The following is a 15,000-nucleotide window of genomic DNA, read 5'->3' on the forward strand; positions in this document are numbered from 1 at the left end:
ACAGGGGAAAACAGAAGTACCCGGAGAAAGACCTCCCGGTGCAGAGTACAGAACCAGCAAACTCAACCCACATACATGTATAACTCCCAGTCTGGTAATCGAACCCGGGCCACTTTGTTTGGGAGGTGAATGCTCTCACCACAGCGCCATCCCCGCTTCCAGTCTGGAGGTGAGGAACAGAACAGAGTGCTTTATACGAAACATAGTGGTTATTTGCTTATCTGAAGATCTTTACAATATTGATACTAAAAGGCTAACTAATACAATAATAAAGAAGGGGCTAGCTGCCTGGAATAACTGTTAAGTTAAAACGGCAGGCAGGGATTGGTGAAGACAATTACTGCCGTTGATTTTTTCGTCTAAAGTGAGTAACGATAGGCCGTTCTGAAAAAAATTCGACTGCGGTTTCCGATTCAATGTTGGCCTGAAATTAAGCGTCCTTATCAGTATCACTCACCATAAGTATTCTACTTCCTCAGCGCATTTTTATGCACGCCAGGTGTGGATAGAGAACTAATCAGTGACGGATGGATCGCAAATCACTACAGATGGCTTGTCTGGAAACTGGCTGCCATGGAAGTCTCTTTTCCGCGCCACTTTGCCGGAAGGTAATGTAGATATTCCTTAGCAGGCAACAGTGCCGTCAGCGTGATGATAGCTACCCTTAAATAGCAGTCTCGACCAGTTGGTTGACGTCCTCCGCTCGAAATGATGACCAAGGGAAACTGTCAGCCATACTCAAACTTGCTTATCTTTGCACGCGGTTAACGTCTATGTATTTGTTTAACACAGGTGTTTGACTCCAGACTGGCTTTTGTGTCAAATGAAGTACAGATATGACCGTGAAGTTGATAACAGCAACAGGTGTAGTAACCCTAGAGGCTTTTCGTGTGACCTTCCCTGATTTTCAAATGCCAAATGTCTTCCCCACTTAGCAACAATAATAATAGTAATAAGATAATGCTAATGCCGTAAAAAGTTGGTCGTTCTACAATTTAAATTTAAGTGTCTTTTACCCTAAGAAGTGGCGGGAACGATCATAGGTTCTGAAACGCTTGCGCCTACGCTAACAATAGACCATATTCGTATTCTCAGTATTGGACTGGAACTAGCTTGCAATGGAGGCTAATTCGAATAAGAACTTCGATCCAACTGGCTTGCTCGTTTGGAGCATGTCGATGCATTTAGGCAGCGGTTGCTGCAACATAAGTACATATGTCAACGACTTCAGATGGTATTTTCCTTACTGGGAGAGCTGTCCTTCTTAGTTAATACTCGGTCTTTCATAACATGGCCTTGTTGCAGGCGATTTGAAATTCATAGATTTCTGTGGCATTATCAGCAAGTCTCTCAAAACTTCATAGATCTTCGAGAAGCGCCGGTTTTGCTGTTGTTGTTGTTGTTGTTGTTGTTGTTGTTGTTATTATTATTATTATTATTATTATTATTATTATTACTTTTTTTATTTTTATTATTATTAATATTGCATATTATATGAACAACACGTTGCAGGTCAGCTTTGAAGAAAGTAATGGAGCGTGATGATGCAGCTAGTCGTACCATGATACTGTGTGTATCAGGTGTCTGGCTTACAGATGACGCGACTGTTCCATTAGATGACTCAAAGAAAGAAGGCAGTGACAATGATAACATTGTTAACAAGAAAACTGAGGTATCTTTTCTCAAACCTGTCAAGTAGTTGTTCTGTTTATGCAAAACGCCTTTCGGTTGAGCCAATGCGAATACCATTTTTCCAAGCTGAAAATTGTTGGAGGGCTTGGTGCCATTTCAATCCATGACAAACTTTCTAGCCTGAGCGATTTTTAAGAGCTCATGATACTGAAACTTCATAATCTGACTCTTGCCTGAGTTTCATTCAGGTTCACGCAGCTAGGAGGCTTCACATTTTTGCTTGTGAACGTGTTCATTCATTCTTTCGTGCGTTCGTTTTTTTCTTGTGTGCGTGCATACTTGCGTACGTTCGTTCGTTCGGTCTTTCATTTCAATCATTTGATATACGCACTTCAAAAGAAGACACAATCAAATACGTCAGTTCTTATGTAGGTCAGGCTTCATAAAATAAAGAGGATTTTAGTCGAACTTACTGCCTTGAATTGTTAATAAAACACGAAGATCTTATTGATAATCAATGAATGCGACCTCCAACAGAAACGCGGTATTCAGGTCACAAGACTTTTAGACCACTGCATATCCCAAAGTGTTTTAAAATGTTACCTTCATTACTGTTCTGCATCTACTTCATCACACATTCATTTTAAAAGTCAGATACAACATTTGCGGGAAATGTGCGTGAGATTTGCTATACCGAGCCGATGCCGAGCTCAGGTTTAAAGACTGGTTTTGGCCTCCACTTATGTCCAGAAAAGAAAATTATTAGATGCACGCCTAATTTTGATATCTAGCACAAAGTGTTCCGTTTAGCCTTAGTATATTTTTACCTTTTTATAACAATGAGGTAACTGTTAAAGGCTAGCGTCATTTTTAGGTCGTGGTAAATGCAGTTGTCTTTACTTCAGGTGCAGAGTTTTTAGGGACAATTGTTTGGCACTGTTTAGGTTGGTATCCATCCTAAAAGGTCTCCCACACAGATTCTTAGCTATCCTAAAAACTGCTCGCTCAAAACCAGGATCATTGCCTTTTTGACCTCATCAATTAACCTATACTTGTTTGACATTATTTCCTATCAAACCCGAAGAAGATGCCTTGTGCTGTAATAGAGTTGACGGATGGATGGTATAGTATCCGGGGATTACTGGATGGGCCTCTCACCAGACTGCTACGCGACAAAAGGCTTATTGTAGGACAGAAACTGTGCATTCATGGAGCAGAGTTAGTGGGGTCCGACCAAGCTGTATCGCCTCTTGAGGTATACAACCAAATAAATGAATTTCTACGTTTTCAGTTAATTGGCAGTTCAGTTATTGGTGATATTTTCGCTAGTAGTAATGTGCATAAACCTCACAAACCATATTTAAACCTCTTTTCTCGAGTCCTGCATTCGCTTTGACATTTTGTCATTGTTGGTCTTGGTCACTATTTGTTCTCAGACTAATCAAACTTACGAGCAAATTTTTGGGAATTTTCTTTTCCGCACTTAAACAAAAAGAGGGATCCAGAATTCAGGTTGTTTTCATTGTCTACCTTTTAGTGGGCCTGCCTGTTCTGTTTTCCCATTTCAGTTGGTTTGCAACTGTGTCTGCATTTTTCTAGATCACCAAACGAAAGATCTCTAACCGAGAACTAAGTCTTCGAACTTGTTTAAACTTTTCACTATGTAGGCTCCCTCGTCGTTAATGCTGCGACTCCACGCTAACTCTACCCGACGTGCAAGGTGGGATGCTAAACTGGGATTCCATCGCCATATGCACGCCTTTCCGTTACCGCTGGCTTCTCTGTATGGTGATGGGGGATTCACCGGCTGTGTTGACATCATTGTTTTGAGGCAGTACCCACTACAGGTAAGAATGATTCAGCTTCTGTTCCTGCAACTACCCTTCATCTTTCTTTCTTTCTTTCTTTCTTTCTTTTAGCTATAATAAGCGTTAGACCTAGGGCGCGTGTCGTCATTTAGGGTGCATGTCGTCATTGCTTATGGTTTGCTTGCCTTGATAAAAACCCATATTTATGAAACAGCACGCTTCGTCTGTTATACAAAACAATTCAAATAAATGTAGCAACAATAAAAGACTCAAGTGGAGGGAAACATTAAGCTGACTGTTTAAGATACTGAATACAAATAGATTGAAGTGTCTGCCTTTAACCAACGCTCCCCCTCCTCCTCTCTCCTTTAACTGAGAAATTGTTTTGAAAACTCACCACTGAGTTCTCTTTAGTCCTGCATGTGGGTTTTTTAAAATATGACTTGTAAGTAGTACGCCTCCCTGCTTGTGATCTGACTTATGCTTGGTTGGTCAATCTTATCGTAAGCTTAAAAGAAGTAAGTCGTGGGAATTTTCAGAAAATAAGAAGAAAAAAGAAATCTGACTGCCCCTCAAAGGAATTGGACCTACGACCTTCCGAGTTTTAAAGCTCTGAGCTCCAGAAAAGCTGGGTCATTGAAGCAGGGTGTAGTGAAAACAGACCATCAAACTGATGATAAGCACTAGCGAATCAGCGAGAGAAAAGACTCGCAATCTCGGGGAAAAAATCCGATTGCTCGTAAAAGGAATCGTACCTGTTACCTTTCGATAATCTTCCAAAGAGTTACATGCGGCTCGTGATATCTAATTCATGGAAACGTCCTGGACAAATATCGTTGAGACTTTTTTCGAGTTTCGTTCTTTTAGACAATTAAGTGAAGTAACCATGTGATTCCTCACCATTGTTGTTTTTTTTTTTGGGGGGGGGGGGGAGGGAGGGGGAGAGGGGGAGCTGCATCAAGAAGATTTACTTCATGGAAATAGTTTGTTTAGATATGGAGAAGGATCTAAAAAGTGCCTCAATAATTTTGTTGAGGATTGTAGGTTCAAGAGGTATTTTTCTTGCATACTGCTAACCATGTAATGTGGTTAAGTGGCATTCAAGTCGCATGGAAATGATTACTTTTTTGTAGTGGATAGAAAAAATGTCTGATGGTACAAACATTTTTCGCAATTCTCGGATCTAAAAAGTGCGTCAATAATTTTGTTCAGGATTGTAGGTTCAAGAGGTATTTTTCCTGCATACTGCTAACCATGTAATGTGGTTAAGTGGCATTCAAGTCGCACGGAAATGATTTTTTTTTTTTTTCAGTGGATGGAAAAGATGTCTGATGGTACAAACATTTTTCGCAATTCTCGTCTTGAAGAACGGGAGGCCAAGAAGTTTGAAGAAGAACACCATCGGCGCAGAGAAAAGCTTTTTATCAAGATCCAAGAGGAGTTCGAAAAAGAAATCGAGCAGCCTGGTAATACTCCACGGTTTAGAGCCAAAGTATTCTTTTCTTACCTTACTTTTCACATTTACTTCCCTCGATCATAAATGAACTGTATAGACTTCATATTAGACCTAACAGTGTGTAGCGTTTCATAAAAATAATCTTAGCAATTCGGTTTATGAGCATGGCAATAATATGACATCCTTATAAACATAAAATTGCTGTCTCAAGAGTCAAAAGTTAGTTTAGCACTTTGCCCGGAAAGGGCCTATCGAAAATTCAATATTGCTCTTGTTAGGATGCCCATGTTAATCTTGCTCTTTGACAGTTTCGTTTATGTTTCTGTTGCTCCCCTGTAGATGTTTATCATTTTTTGTGCAAAAAAAAAGACAGAGCTTCAAATGATATTTAAATGTGTTTTCTTCACTTTTGTGCCAGAAAGGAGACGATCTGCAAGGTTTCGTTGCCGTTCTTTTTCTTCAAATGATGTGAAAGGGCTGTTTGACGGGAAGGAAATTTACGAAGCTTTGACCCAGGCCTCTGATCCTGATGCACTTAGGGTGAGTCAGTCTGGCTCGCCTAGCAAATGGACTAACATCAGTCTTGAATCAGTCTCTTGATGGCATGATTTTAAGTTTTCAAGTGAGATTTAAGAATGTCTTCTTCCAAAATTCTACGTTCTAAAAGCGACCTGTTAGCAACCCGTTTGGCTTCATTACTTACCACTCCTAAAATGATCTCCTTCATAGTTTCTCCTTCGAAACAATTAGCAGACAAGCTATGGAGGTCATCATCTAAGCTATGTTGATATTCTTGCGTCACCTTTTTGCGTCTTTGATCTCTTAACTGTTATTTTCCTCCACCATCTCTGACTTGTTCACGAAAGCTCAAAAATCCGTTTGTAAAATCTGATGATTGTCTAGCTCCCACGAGGTCCATGTTGCGAAGACTTTGTCCGCCTAATATACACGCGTTACTACAATTGGTATACTCATTATTAAAAAAAAACTCATCGGTGTTTCAGTGCATAGAGGACTTTTGCTTCAGTAGCGCTTATCAGTGAAACATCAGAATATTTTCTTCGGTGCTGGTACTCTTTATTTACCCGGTAGTGTGTAATTTCTTTCTCAGCTTACTTGTGTTGTTCGCTTTTCAGGAATGTCTTGACGAGCGTCAAGTTCGTGCACTTGAAGGTTATAAGCAATCCTTACAAGAGAAAAAATGTGCCGAATTACAAAGCAAGTTTGAACGCGTTTGGAAGGAACAGACTGAGAAGGTAAGCCAACTTAGATATCCGTTACGGTATTTTTCTTCTTTTTTATGAACACATTTTTTTTTTCAATTTCCCGTGTCGAATGCACGCATAGACCACTTTCATAAATGACGACCACTTTTACATTCTTTTGTCTTTATGTTAATTAGACCTACTGCCCTCATTTTGAAATTTCATCGTCGTAGCGAGGCTAGAAAGGCTTATTAGCATTAAAACAAAAAAAGCTATTTTATTTGGCCGTCATTATGAAAGAGGTCTATAATCACCCCATAAGGCACGTATATGGGGAAAAATGAAATTTTAGCGACTCGCCAGTTCTTAATTGCTAAAAACGGTCAACTCTACGGCCATTTTGGTGGATTGTTGCCTTAGTTTGTCTTCGCTTGGTTTTCTCGACGAATGTATATTCAGGTCTCTTCTGACTTGAAAAAAAAACCCGATACGGTCGTGATTTTACGGAGCAAACCTGTAGTTCTCACTAGCGACGCAAGCACAAGTGTAAGCATAAGTAGCTTATGCTACGTGAAAACGAACGTCGACATAAGCATCAAAATCATCCACGGTGTCTGCCATCTTGTTCGAATCCTCAGACGAGAGGAATCTGGAACGAGTGCTTCTATTGGCCAAAAGCAACAAATCAGTTTCCTTGTGCTTATGCTGCGTTTCGTTTTCACACAACGCAAGCGAACGCAATCATAAGCGCAACCACAAGGAAAACTGGAAAAATTTTGATCCTTGTGCTTGTGCTTGTGCTTATGCTTGCATCAACCCAGTTTTCACGGTGAAATAAGCGCTCTTATACTTGCGCGTTGCTAGTGAAAACCACGCTTTTCCTTTCACACCTTTGAATCAGGGGATGTGCTGTCCCGTAAATTTATCGGATTTACAATTTATAGAAAACCGCATTTTTCTTGAGTCACTATTTTTTTTTTTTTTACTGATGCTGTTTCGATCATGTGTAAGTTCAGTTCAGCGAATACGAAAAATTAGGTCACGAGCAGGGGAAGGCTATCTCATGTTGTTCTATTTCCAGGATATTAAATGATATCGCCTCTCGAAATAAGCCACGAGGGAATGCTCTGTTAGTATTATTTGAATGTAATCGTTTTATGTTGCCGTAACTGATCAATTGCTGTTTAACTGGAAAAGAAAAACTATTTATGACTGAGGGTTTTAAGGCTTAAAAATGAATGACATTCACGAGAAAAGTCCATGACACGCATGCGCCAGACGATTTATCCAGGGTCCGGTTTCACGTTCGGTAAAATGGTCCCTTCTACACATTCGTGTCTTTCAAGAAACCAGCCGGTTTCAGAGTGTCGCTTGTGTCTAGACAGTTAATACGTCCTACAATTCTAACCTACCATGCATTTGTGTCTTTTTTTGAAATAGATCAATTTGAAATTTACTTGATTTGGTCAGCGATATTTCAAGTCCGTTTACAAACTCAGTTCTTCTTTAACCGATATCACAAACTTTCGAATCTGGTCCGTCAAAATTACTTTATATTTTTTCCTCATTACTGAATAAAGTGACCCTTAATGTGGAATTAAGAAATGGCATAAGAGGCGTCCCTGACCCTTCTCAGCGAGTTGTCTATAAATGCTATGCTCAGATATTGACTTAACATGAAAGTAACACAGGCTTTCTATTTCCTTGTCAGGGTCAGTTTCACCGAAATGCGATTCCTCTGCTTAAAGTCCGAATAAATGACTACTCAAGCCAAAGCCAAGCAAAACAGAGTAAGTGGTACAGCATTTATTAGTACATAGCAAAGGCAATCCACACAGCTAAAACAGGCTATCAAATAAAGCACTCTTCACTTGAATAATGCCATGGAATCAATGGGCGAGTTTTTAAAAATGAGGGAGGGTGGCTTGGGAAGCACGAATTATTCGTTGTCGACAAACTTGCTTCTTGAAACAATTGTGAGGTTTACTTAAAAGAGTTTATCCTTCATTTCAGGTGCACTGTTGAGTATTTGGCGTCCAAGCGAGGAAGTCATGCAGTTGCTGTGTGAGGGTTCCCGTTTAAGAATATACCACCTCACAACCGCTGGTGTCAGGTAATGTTTAGTGTTAGCTTACGATTCCCTGCGATTTTAAGCACTGCATTGTGTTGTAACCATGACTTATTTTGTTGATTTATTTTAACAGGTCTCGCTATGGGAATCTTGAGCTTCAGGTACGAGTTAAAATGGCCACTTTTAGAAATAGAAGAACTTCAAAACCATACTATCACGAATCGTTCAATTTATATTGGGAAATTAACGAACTTATTTTGTTAGTACTGAGAAAAATAAAAAAAAAAACCTGCGTTTGTCCCAAGGTTTGTAAATACTCATTTGGAATAGTACTACGGTATTCCCCTCTGAGCGTCTTCCAGCAAACCCAAATTGAGTCAGATCGGCTATGTGGTAATGACGACCCGACACGCTGAAGCAGTAAAGTAACCGCAAAGCCCTACCAACTACCGTTGTTGACTTCATAGGGAAGGTGACCATCCGATCAGATGGCGACACCCTGTATTTGAATTGTTTGTTGGGGAAAATATAGGTTTCATTTACGGCATGGAGCACAAAAAAAAAACCCTGGCGTAGTTGCATGTAAGAGAGCTGGGCTCGATCAACTAACCCTAATCTGATCCTAACTTGACTTCTCTCTTTGATTACAGCTATCAGCAACAAGAACCACACGATACGAGGCCTTACCAAGTGATCCAGATGGGTTAAGAAGCAGTTACTTGCTTCGTCAGGTATGGTGATAGTTGTTAATATTGTTGCAGGCTTCTGTTCATCTGTAAAACTCGATCGTATGAAATTTCGAGGATTTCACATACATGGCGTTCTGTTGATGTGATGTGGCCTGTACAATTGAATTTTTATTTTATTATTATTTTTTTTTTTGGGGGGGGGGAGGGGGTGGGGGGAACTGCACAATATTTTAAGACCGGAATCAGAAACTTACCAGAAGTTACTTGCCTCGTCTGGTATGTTGATACAGTTGAGTGAACAGTGTTACAGTCGTTTGTTGATGTTTGGAATTCAGTGGAATGCAATTTTGTACAGTACACTTCAATGTTTGATACCACTGCTTTGATTTCCTTTTCTAGGTCTGTTCCTTTGATGAATTGCGATGCCGTGGTTCATCACCGCATTCTTTGGAGGTGGATATGGTTGGGTTGGTTGTGTTCTGTAGTCCGCTGTCTTCGACTTTTAGTTCAAGGTGCGGAGTTAATGCGGTTTTGATCGTAACTGTAAAAGTTTGAATATCAGGGACATGTTTTCCAATATTCGGCGCGCAAACTTCATCACGGTCTCAGATCATTTTCACCAGTTCGGCATTGGCTCGGAGACGTTATCGTGGGCGTCCATTCAAAGAAAGCTGAACAAGGACAAATCTCCGAAATGCGATTTGAAATCAATATTGGTGCCATTGGCCAATCGCGCTCTGTAACCTGCAAGTGACTATTACTTGACATTATTAATATAGCTAAATAGGTCGCGTTGGTTAAGATGAACGAAAATCATATATTGAGCTGCGGATATGCAATCAAATGAAGCTATGATCCTCGCAGTTTGGGTTCATAACTGCGAGGATCACAGCTTCACTTGATATAACAATTATAGCTGGAAAGAGCCACTTTCCTAGCTCAAGCTTTGATGGAATGTTAACGATTTGGATACCTCTTGCTTTCAGTTCCTCTGTACAGACGGTTTATTTGTCAGACGAGAAAAATAATGTGGTCGCCGTTAAATTTTGGGGTGGTCTACAGGTATTGAATTCAATTTCTCTACATCCAATATATAGTCTTCTAAACGCGCTGTTACACTTGCAGTTTATCGTGCAACGTGTGTTACACTAAGCAAAGTCTCATGCAACTTGTCTCGTTTCGATGATCACACGAGGTTAAAGGAACATTTTCGACTTTGGCTGTTGCCTTAAACCGTTGCGAAACAAGTTACAGGACAGATGTTACACTACGCATTGCTTAAAAAATTAATTGCAACCGTTGTGGAAAGTAGAACTCGATTCTGCAACTGGTCTAGCAACGTTTTTGTCCGTTGCAAGGTATGTTACATTGGCCAATGATACATGAGCGTCTGTACCGCACTATATTATGCAAGAGAAGGAATATAAGGATTTGTGTGGGGAAAACTGTTTTTCTCAAACTTCGTGGTATGGTACGGTCTCTGGGTCTATTAAGAGCGATTTAGGTAGTTTTTGGTTCCTCGTCTTAGGAAACGAAGAGAAACTAAAAACTACCTATATAGAGGGAAAAGAAAAGGGAGGGGGGTGGGGGGGGGGGGTGGGGGGAGGAGGGGGTCCAAAAACTGTCACGTCCTGTGCTTTCAGAAATATGTCCGCTGTCGAAAACCCTGGTGCCTAATGAACAGCTTTTTCTAACGACGATTAGATATATTGCAATTAAAGAATTACTGCAAGTTAGTAGAATTAATGGAGTAACTTTTCCTTTTTGAGCAGTTTCGTTCCTCTATTAATCATTCATGTTGACAAGATGACTAAAGAAGAAATTGTATCTTTTTTTGGATCGTCTGAACACTTCAAGGGTACCTTCAGTGAATCCACTCCATCATATTTACCTGAACGAATTGATCACTGAAAGTCTTTTAAAGATACCATATTCCTTCGTAACTGTTCCTTATTTTTGCATAGGCGTTTGCTGTTGACGATCTTGTCAAGCCTCGTTGTTTCATTTGCTGTAGTAACCTAACAATTCGTCCCGATGATCGTTTGCATCAGTGCACTTCCCTTTCGTTTAATGAGTTATCAAGTCTGACCATGAAACCTCGCGAACTACATTTGCGGAATGCACTCCACAAACTGCAGCAGAACATACCGGTTAGTGCAATGTGTATCTCTCGAATAAATCGTTTTAGTGGAATTACAGGTCATATTGTACTAACTTGGTACTTTGTTTAACAAATAAACGCAGTATTCAGGTCTGCCAAGGGAATATGACGTAAGAGAGGAAAGCCCTATGTCCCATGAAAATAGATTGCACCCACACTGCAAAGGTTATTTTTTTGTGTGTTGTTCCCATGACCTCGCGGTCCAGTTTCATCCTAACTGACCAAGAAAGTGTCGTCCTTTAAATAAGCACGCAGTAAGACAATGAACAAGACTTAGATTTCATATAATTTTCTTTTTCGGAATATTCGCTCTCTAACTTCATATTCTCATGGGTCACTTGTATACCTCTGTAGATGCCGATCAGGCTCAAATTTTACCATTATTAGATTAGAAAATGGCCATCTAGATATTCCAGCACTCAGCAAAGTCCCTTTTTTACTTATGGCTGGTTCTGCTTACGTGGCCTCTTACACCAGAGGCCTTTTCAGAGACATCCGGCCAAGCCGGCCACTTCCGCAGGAGAGAACAGGACATTCACAACACCGGGGACTCTATACCTACTCTTTTCGAATAGTGTGTGGGATCTTTAACGTCCTACAGGGAACTCATGAACATAGAAGATATTTGTGAGACGGGGCCTACGGTTTATAGTCCTTATCCGAGAAGACTTGAAAGTCTAACCATCTGTGGATGTAATTACAAAGGCAGCACTTTCTCCTCAGTTATTTTAAGATCCCAAGTGTTGACCCGACCTTCCGCATGACAGTCCGATGCTCAACCAACTGAGCCACTGGTGGGCGGTGACCATGATTTCATTTTAGTTGCAACAGTACTATTCGACCAACTATCAAGCGAACTTATGATCCTCGCTGTTATGAACGCAATTTTAGCATTTGTTTAGAGAAGCTTGTAAAATTCAGGACTTCAACGGGGTTTAAACCCGTGACCTCACGATGCCGGTGCGACGCTCTAACCAACTGAGCTATGAAGCCACTGATGTTGGCAGCTGGTCACTAAAACTGCGAGTTTCATAGCCTCACTTGATTTCATATCTGCAGTTCAATAGGATTCATTTTATACATATTTCATACACCTTATTCCAAAATGGCCGCTGATTTATGCGCATACAAATTGGCCCTTGTTGCCTCGTTCAAGATAAAATATTCTTTTGAATTTTAAGCTTAAGAACGAGGCATCATGGGCTAATTTGAATAAAAACAAAAGAATATTTAAATGGCGGCCATTTTGGAATAAGGTGTATACATATTTCATCCATTGATTCATTCATCACGGGAACATTTGAACCCGCAAATGACCAGCTCCCAATATCAGTGGCTTCATAGCTCAGTGGGTTAGAGCGTCGCACCGGCATCGTGAGGTCACGGGTTCAAGCCCCGTCAAGTCCTAAATTTTGCAGGCTTCTCTACCGTGACACAATTTCTAAAATTGTGTTCATAACTGCGAGGATCATAGCTTTACCTGATTTCATATCCGCAGTTCAATATATGATTAATTATTCCGCCAACTATTTGACTTATTTCATGAACTGGTATAATTTTTCTCGCCTACGGCTCGCTGATGTAAACGCGCTGTCAGGTCATAGTGGTCAAGTTTATGCTGGAAACAGATTATTCGCCCTTGTCACACGGCGGCCATATTGTCCCGGGAGACCAAAAAAGCTTTGTTTTACCTCGCCAAGCCTCGCAGTGGAAACCATGGGGGTGAGGCTTGGCGTGGTAAAACAAAGCTTTTTTGGTCTCCCGGGATAATATGGCTGCTGTGTGACAAGGGCGAATTATAATAAACAGAACATTACATGGCCCCTTAGGGATACGAAATTTACCATCGCGTGTTGATAGTATCTCTCATGAGTGAGCGACTTTCATATGACCTTATGTACCTTATATACTTTAAAACAGAACGGGCGCGAATTTTCATTGGCTAAGCGAACGCGGGTACAAACAACGTCATCTCTCCATGACCCTCCATGGAACTTTCTGGACAGTTCGCTTTGACGTCATTTGAAATGTAGTAATGTGATTGGGCAATCGAACTGTTTCCCGGCCCATGTGATGAGTTTCCCTGGCGGGAATAAGGAGAAGCTTTGTTTTAATCTTGCCAAACATGGCCGTGGAACTCGCGAACACTTTTTCAAGGTCATATGAAAGTCGCTTTACTATCTACACCATCAGGAATAAGGTCGATTACTTGTCTGACCTCTATGTTCTTCATTAGGTTTAACTACTCGGTAAAGAGCTAATTAGCAGTTTACTGCCATTGACTGTACACTGATTTGCATCAAAGCAGACCATCTAATTGGTGATTCATTCTTCTTAGGATGTGGATGAATTCATGGCTGGTATCCAGGAAACTTTGACTTCTCTTTTGCGCCCGCACCGATCATCTCCACCAGCGGATGTACAAGTGAACACGGTGCGCATGTATGGAAATGTCAAAGACAGGGCTCCACCTGCTTTGAATACGATAACAGAATCTACTGACAAAGTAAGTATTAAAGCATTTTGGAGTAAATGACCGAGTGTGCTGCGCAATCAAACGTTTGTAATTTCTTAATTACAATCATCATTGTGTTAAAAGTATTTTTTTCTGCATTTGACATATTTCTCATTTCCTAAATTCATTGTTAGATTGACATGTGAGTTTACTTGACTTGAACCATAGTTAATAGAGGCGAATGGTTTGGAAGCTCGGCAAACTGTATGTTGACAAAACCGCCTTGACATAGCTTATGAATTGACACAAAACAGAAGTGCGCAACATACTTTAGGTAGGGAAAGTCTTTTGTAGGAAAAAAAAGCGTTTTTTTTAAACTCTTTTCACTATTAAACTCTTATTACATTAAAGTTATGCATGCAAACTGAATCGCCTTGTGAGCTTGGGGCACCTGTGAATTAGGCGTAGTTAAACGAGTGCAAATCACGGCAGCGAGGTTCATTGTTGGTCCCTTTCGGTTTAGTCGCATGACTCCATTTTACGAAATTTTCATTGGTTGCCTGACGACTGCTAAAGCTAGGTTACAGTTAAAAGATCCTGTTGTTGTTTTGAAATTCGCTCAGTGGACAACCTTTGGGCTACATCACTTCTCCGGTAAATGTACGAAGCATCTCCCATAGTCTTCCTTTTTAACCCTCTCCTTTCTAGCCTCAACTTCTAAACTTCTCCTCCAAGAACTGCTTCCTTGGGAGTATGCTCTGGTGCACAGGAGCTTTGGAACCCCCATCTCGGTCATGTTAAAAATGCCTCTAATGCATGTTTTTTTGTTTTTGTTTTGTTTTTGTTTTTTTCTGTTTTGGCAATGCTACGACACTAAACATAAGTTAAAAGGCTTGACATGATCAGCTTTTTATTTTGTGATTATCATCCTAGACAACCCATTGAGACTACTTAATGCGCATATACGAGTTCCTGTGTTATTATTATTAATATTTTTATTATTATTATTATTATTATTATTATTATTATTATTACTATTACTATTATTATTATTATTATTATTATTATTATTGCTATTATTATTGTTGTTATCATTACTATTCAAGTAGTTATTAGACTACAGCATATCAGTGTATCATGTTTTAAAAACCCTTTCCTCAACAGCGATCGTTTTACTGCGCTGTGAAAAGCGTAAATATTAGCCATGAAAGTGAGGTTTACGCGATTTTCAGTGAACATCTCTTCAAACGTTACAAAAACCACACAGAAGACAATAAGCCTCAAATAAAACGACGTAAGACGTTTTTATATAAAATTTCGCTCATATTTTTCACTTTCAAGTACAGTTTTCTCCAACACATTTTCACTGATTCAGTGATTGCGTCAGTTTAGGGTACCTGTGGTATACTTAGTTTTCCGTAAGATAATAAGGGCGTTGCAAAAATTGACATTGTTTTTTAACTGCCAGTCGGATACTGAGGAACATACTGTATTTAGTTTTCAGCACATTTGCTTAATTTTGT

The 15,000-nt window shown here is 40.0% G+C and overlaps 1 protein-coding gene across 1 annotated transcript in view; it reads left to right on the forward strand.

Moving 5' to 3' along the window:
* The window catches only part of LOC138000716 (breast cancer type 2 susceptibility protein-like), a 54,285-nt gene that overhangs the window by 38,621 nt on the left and 664 nt on the right, over positions 1-15,000 (forward strand). The window contains exons 14-29 of the mRNA XM_068847328.1: positions 480-608; positions 793-864; positions 1,513-1,672; positions 2,717-2,887; positions 3,300-3,479; positions 4,753-4,906; positions 5,315-5,436; positions 6,033-6,152; positions 7,813-7,891; positions 8,115-8,214; positions 8,306-8,333; positions 8,823-8,903; positions 9,261-9,373; positions 9,848-9,923; positions 10,826-11,011; positions 13,361-13,528. Coding sequence (XP_068703429.1) covers positions 480-608; positions 793-864; positions 1,513-1,672; positions 2,717-2,887; positions 3,300-3,479; positions 4,753-4,906; positions 5,315-5,436; positions 6,033-6,152; positions 7,813-7,891; positions 8,115-8,214; positions 8,306-8,333; positions 8,823-8,903; positions 9,261-9,373; positions 9,848-9,923; positions 10,826-11,011; positions 13,361-13,528 — 1,939 coding nt within the window. The remainder of the gene's footprint in view (positions 1-479; positions 609-792; positions 865-1,512; positions 1,673-2,716; positions 2,888-3,299; positions 3,480-4,752; positions 4,907-5,314; positions 5,437-6,032; positions 6,153-7,812; positions 7,892-8,114; positions 8,215-8,305; positions 8,334-8,822; positions 8,904-9,260; positions 9,374-9,847; positions 9,924-10,825; positions 11,012-13,360; positions 13,529-15,000) is intronic.

Source organism: Montipora foliosa, chromosome 4 (assembly GCF_036669935.1).
Source record: "Montipora foliosa isolate CH-2021 chromosome 4, ASM3666993v2, whole genome shotgun sequence".
Lineage (NCBI taxonomy): Eukaryota > Metazoa > Cnidaria > Anthozoa > Scleractinia > Acroporidae > Montipora > Montipora foliosa.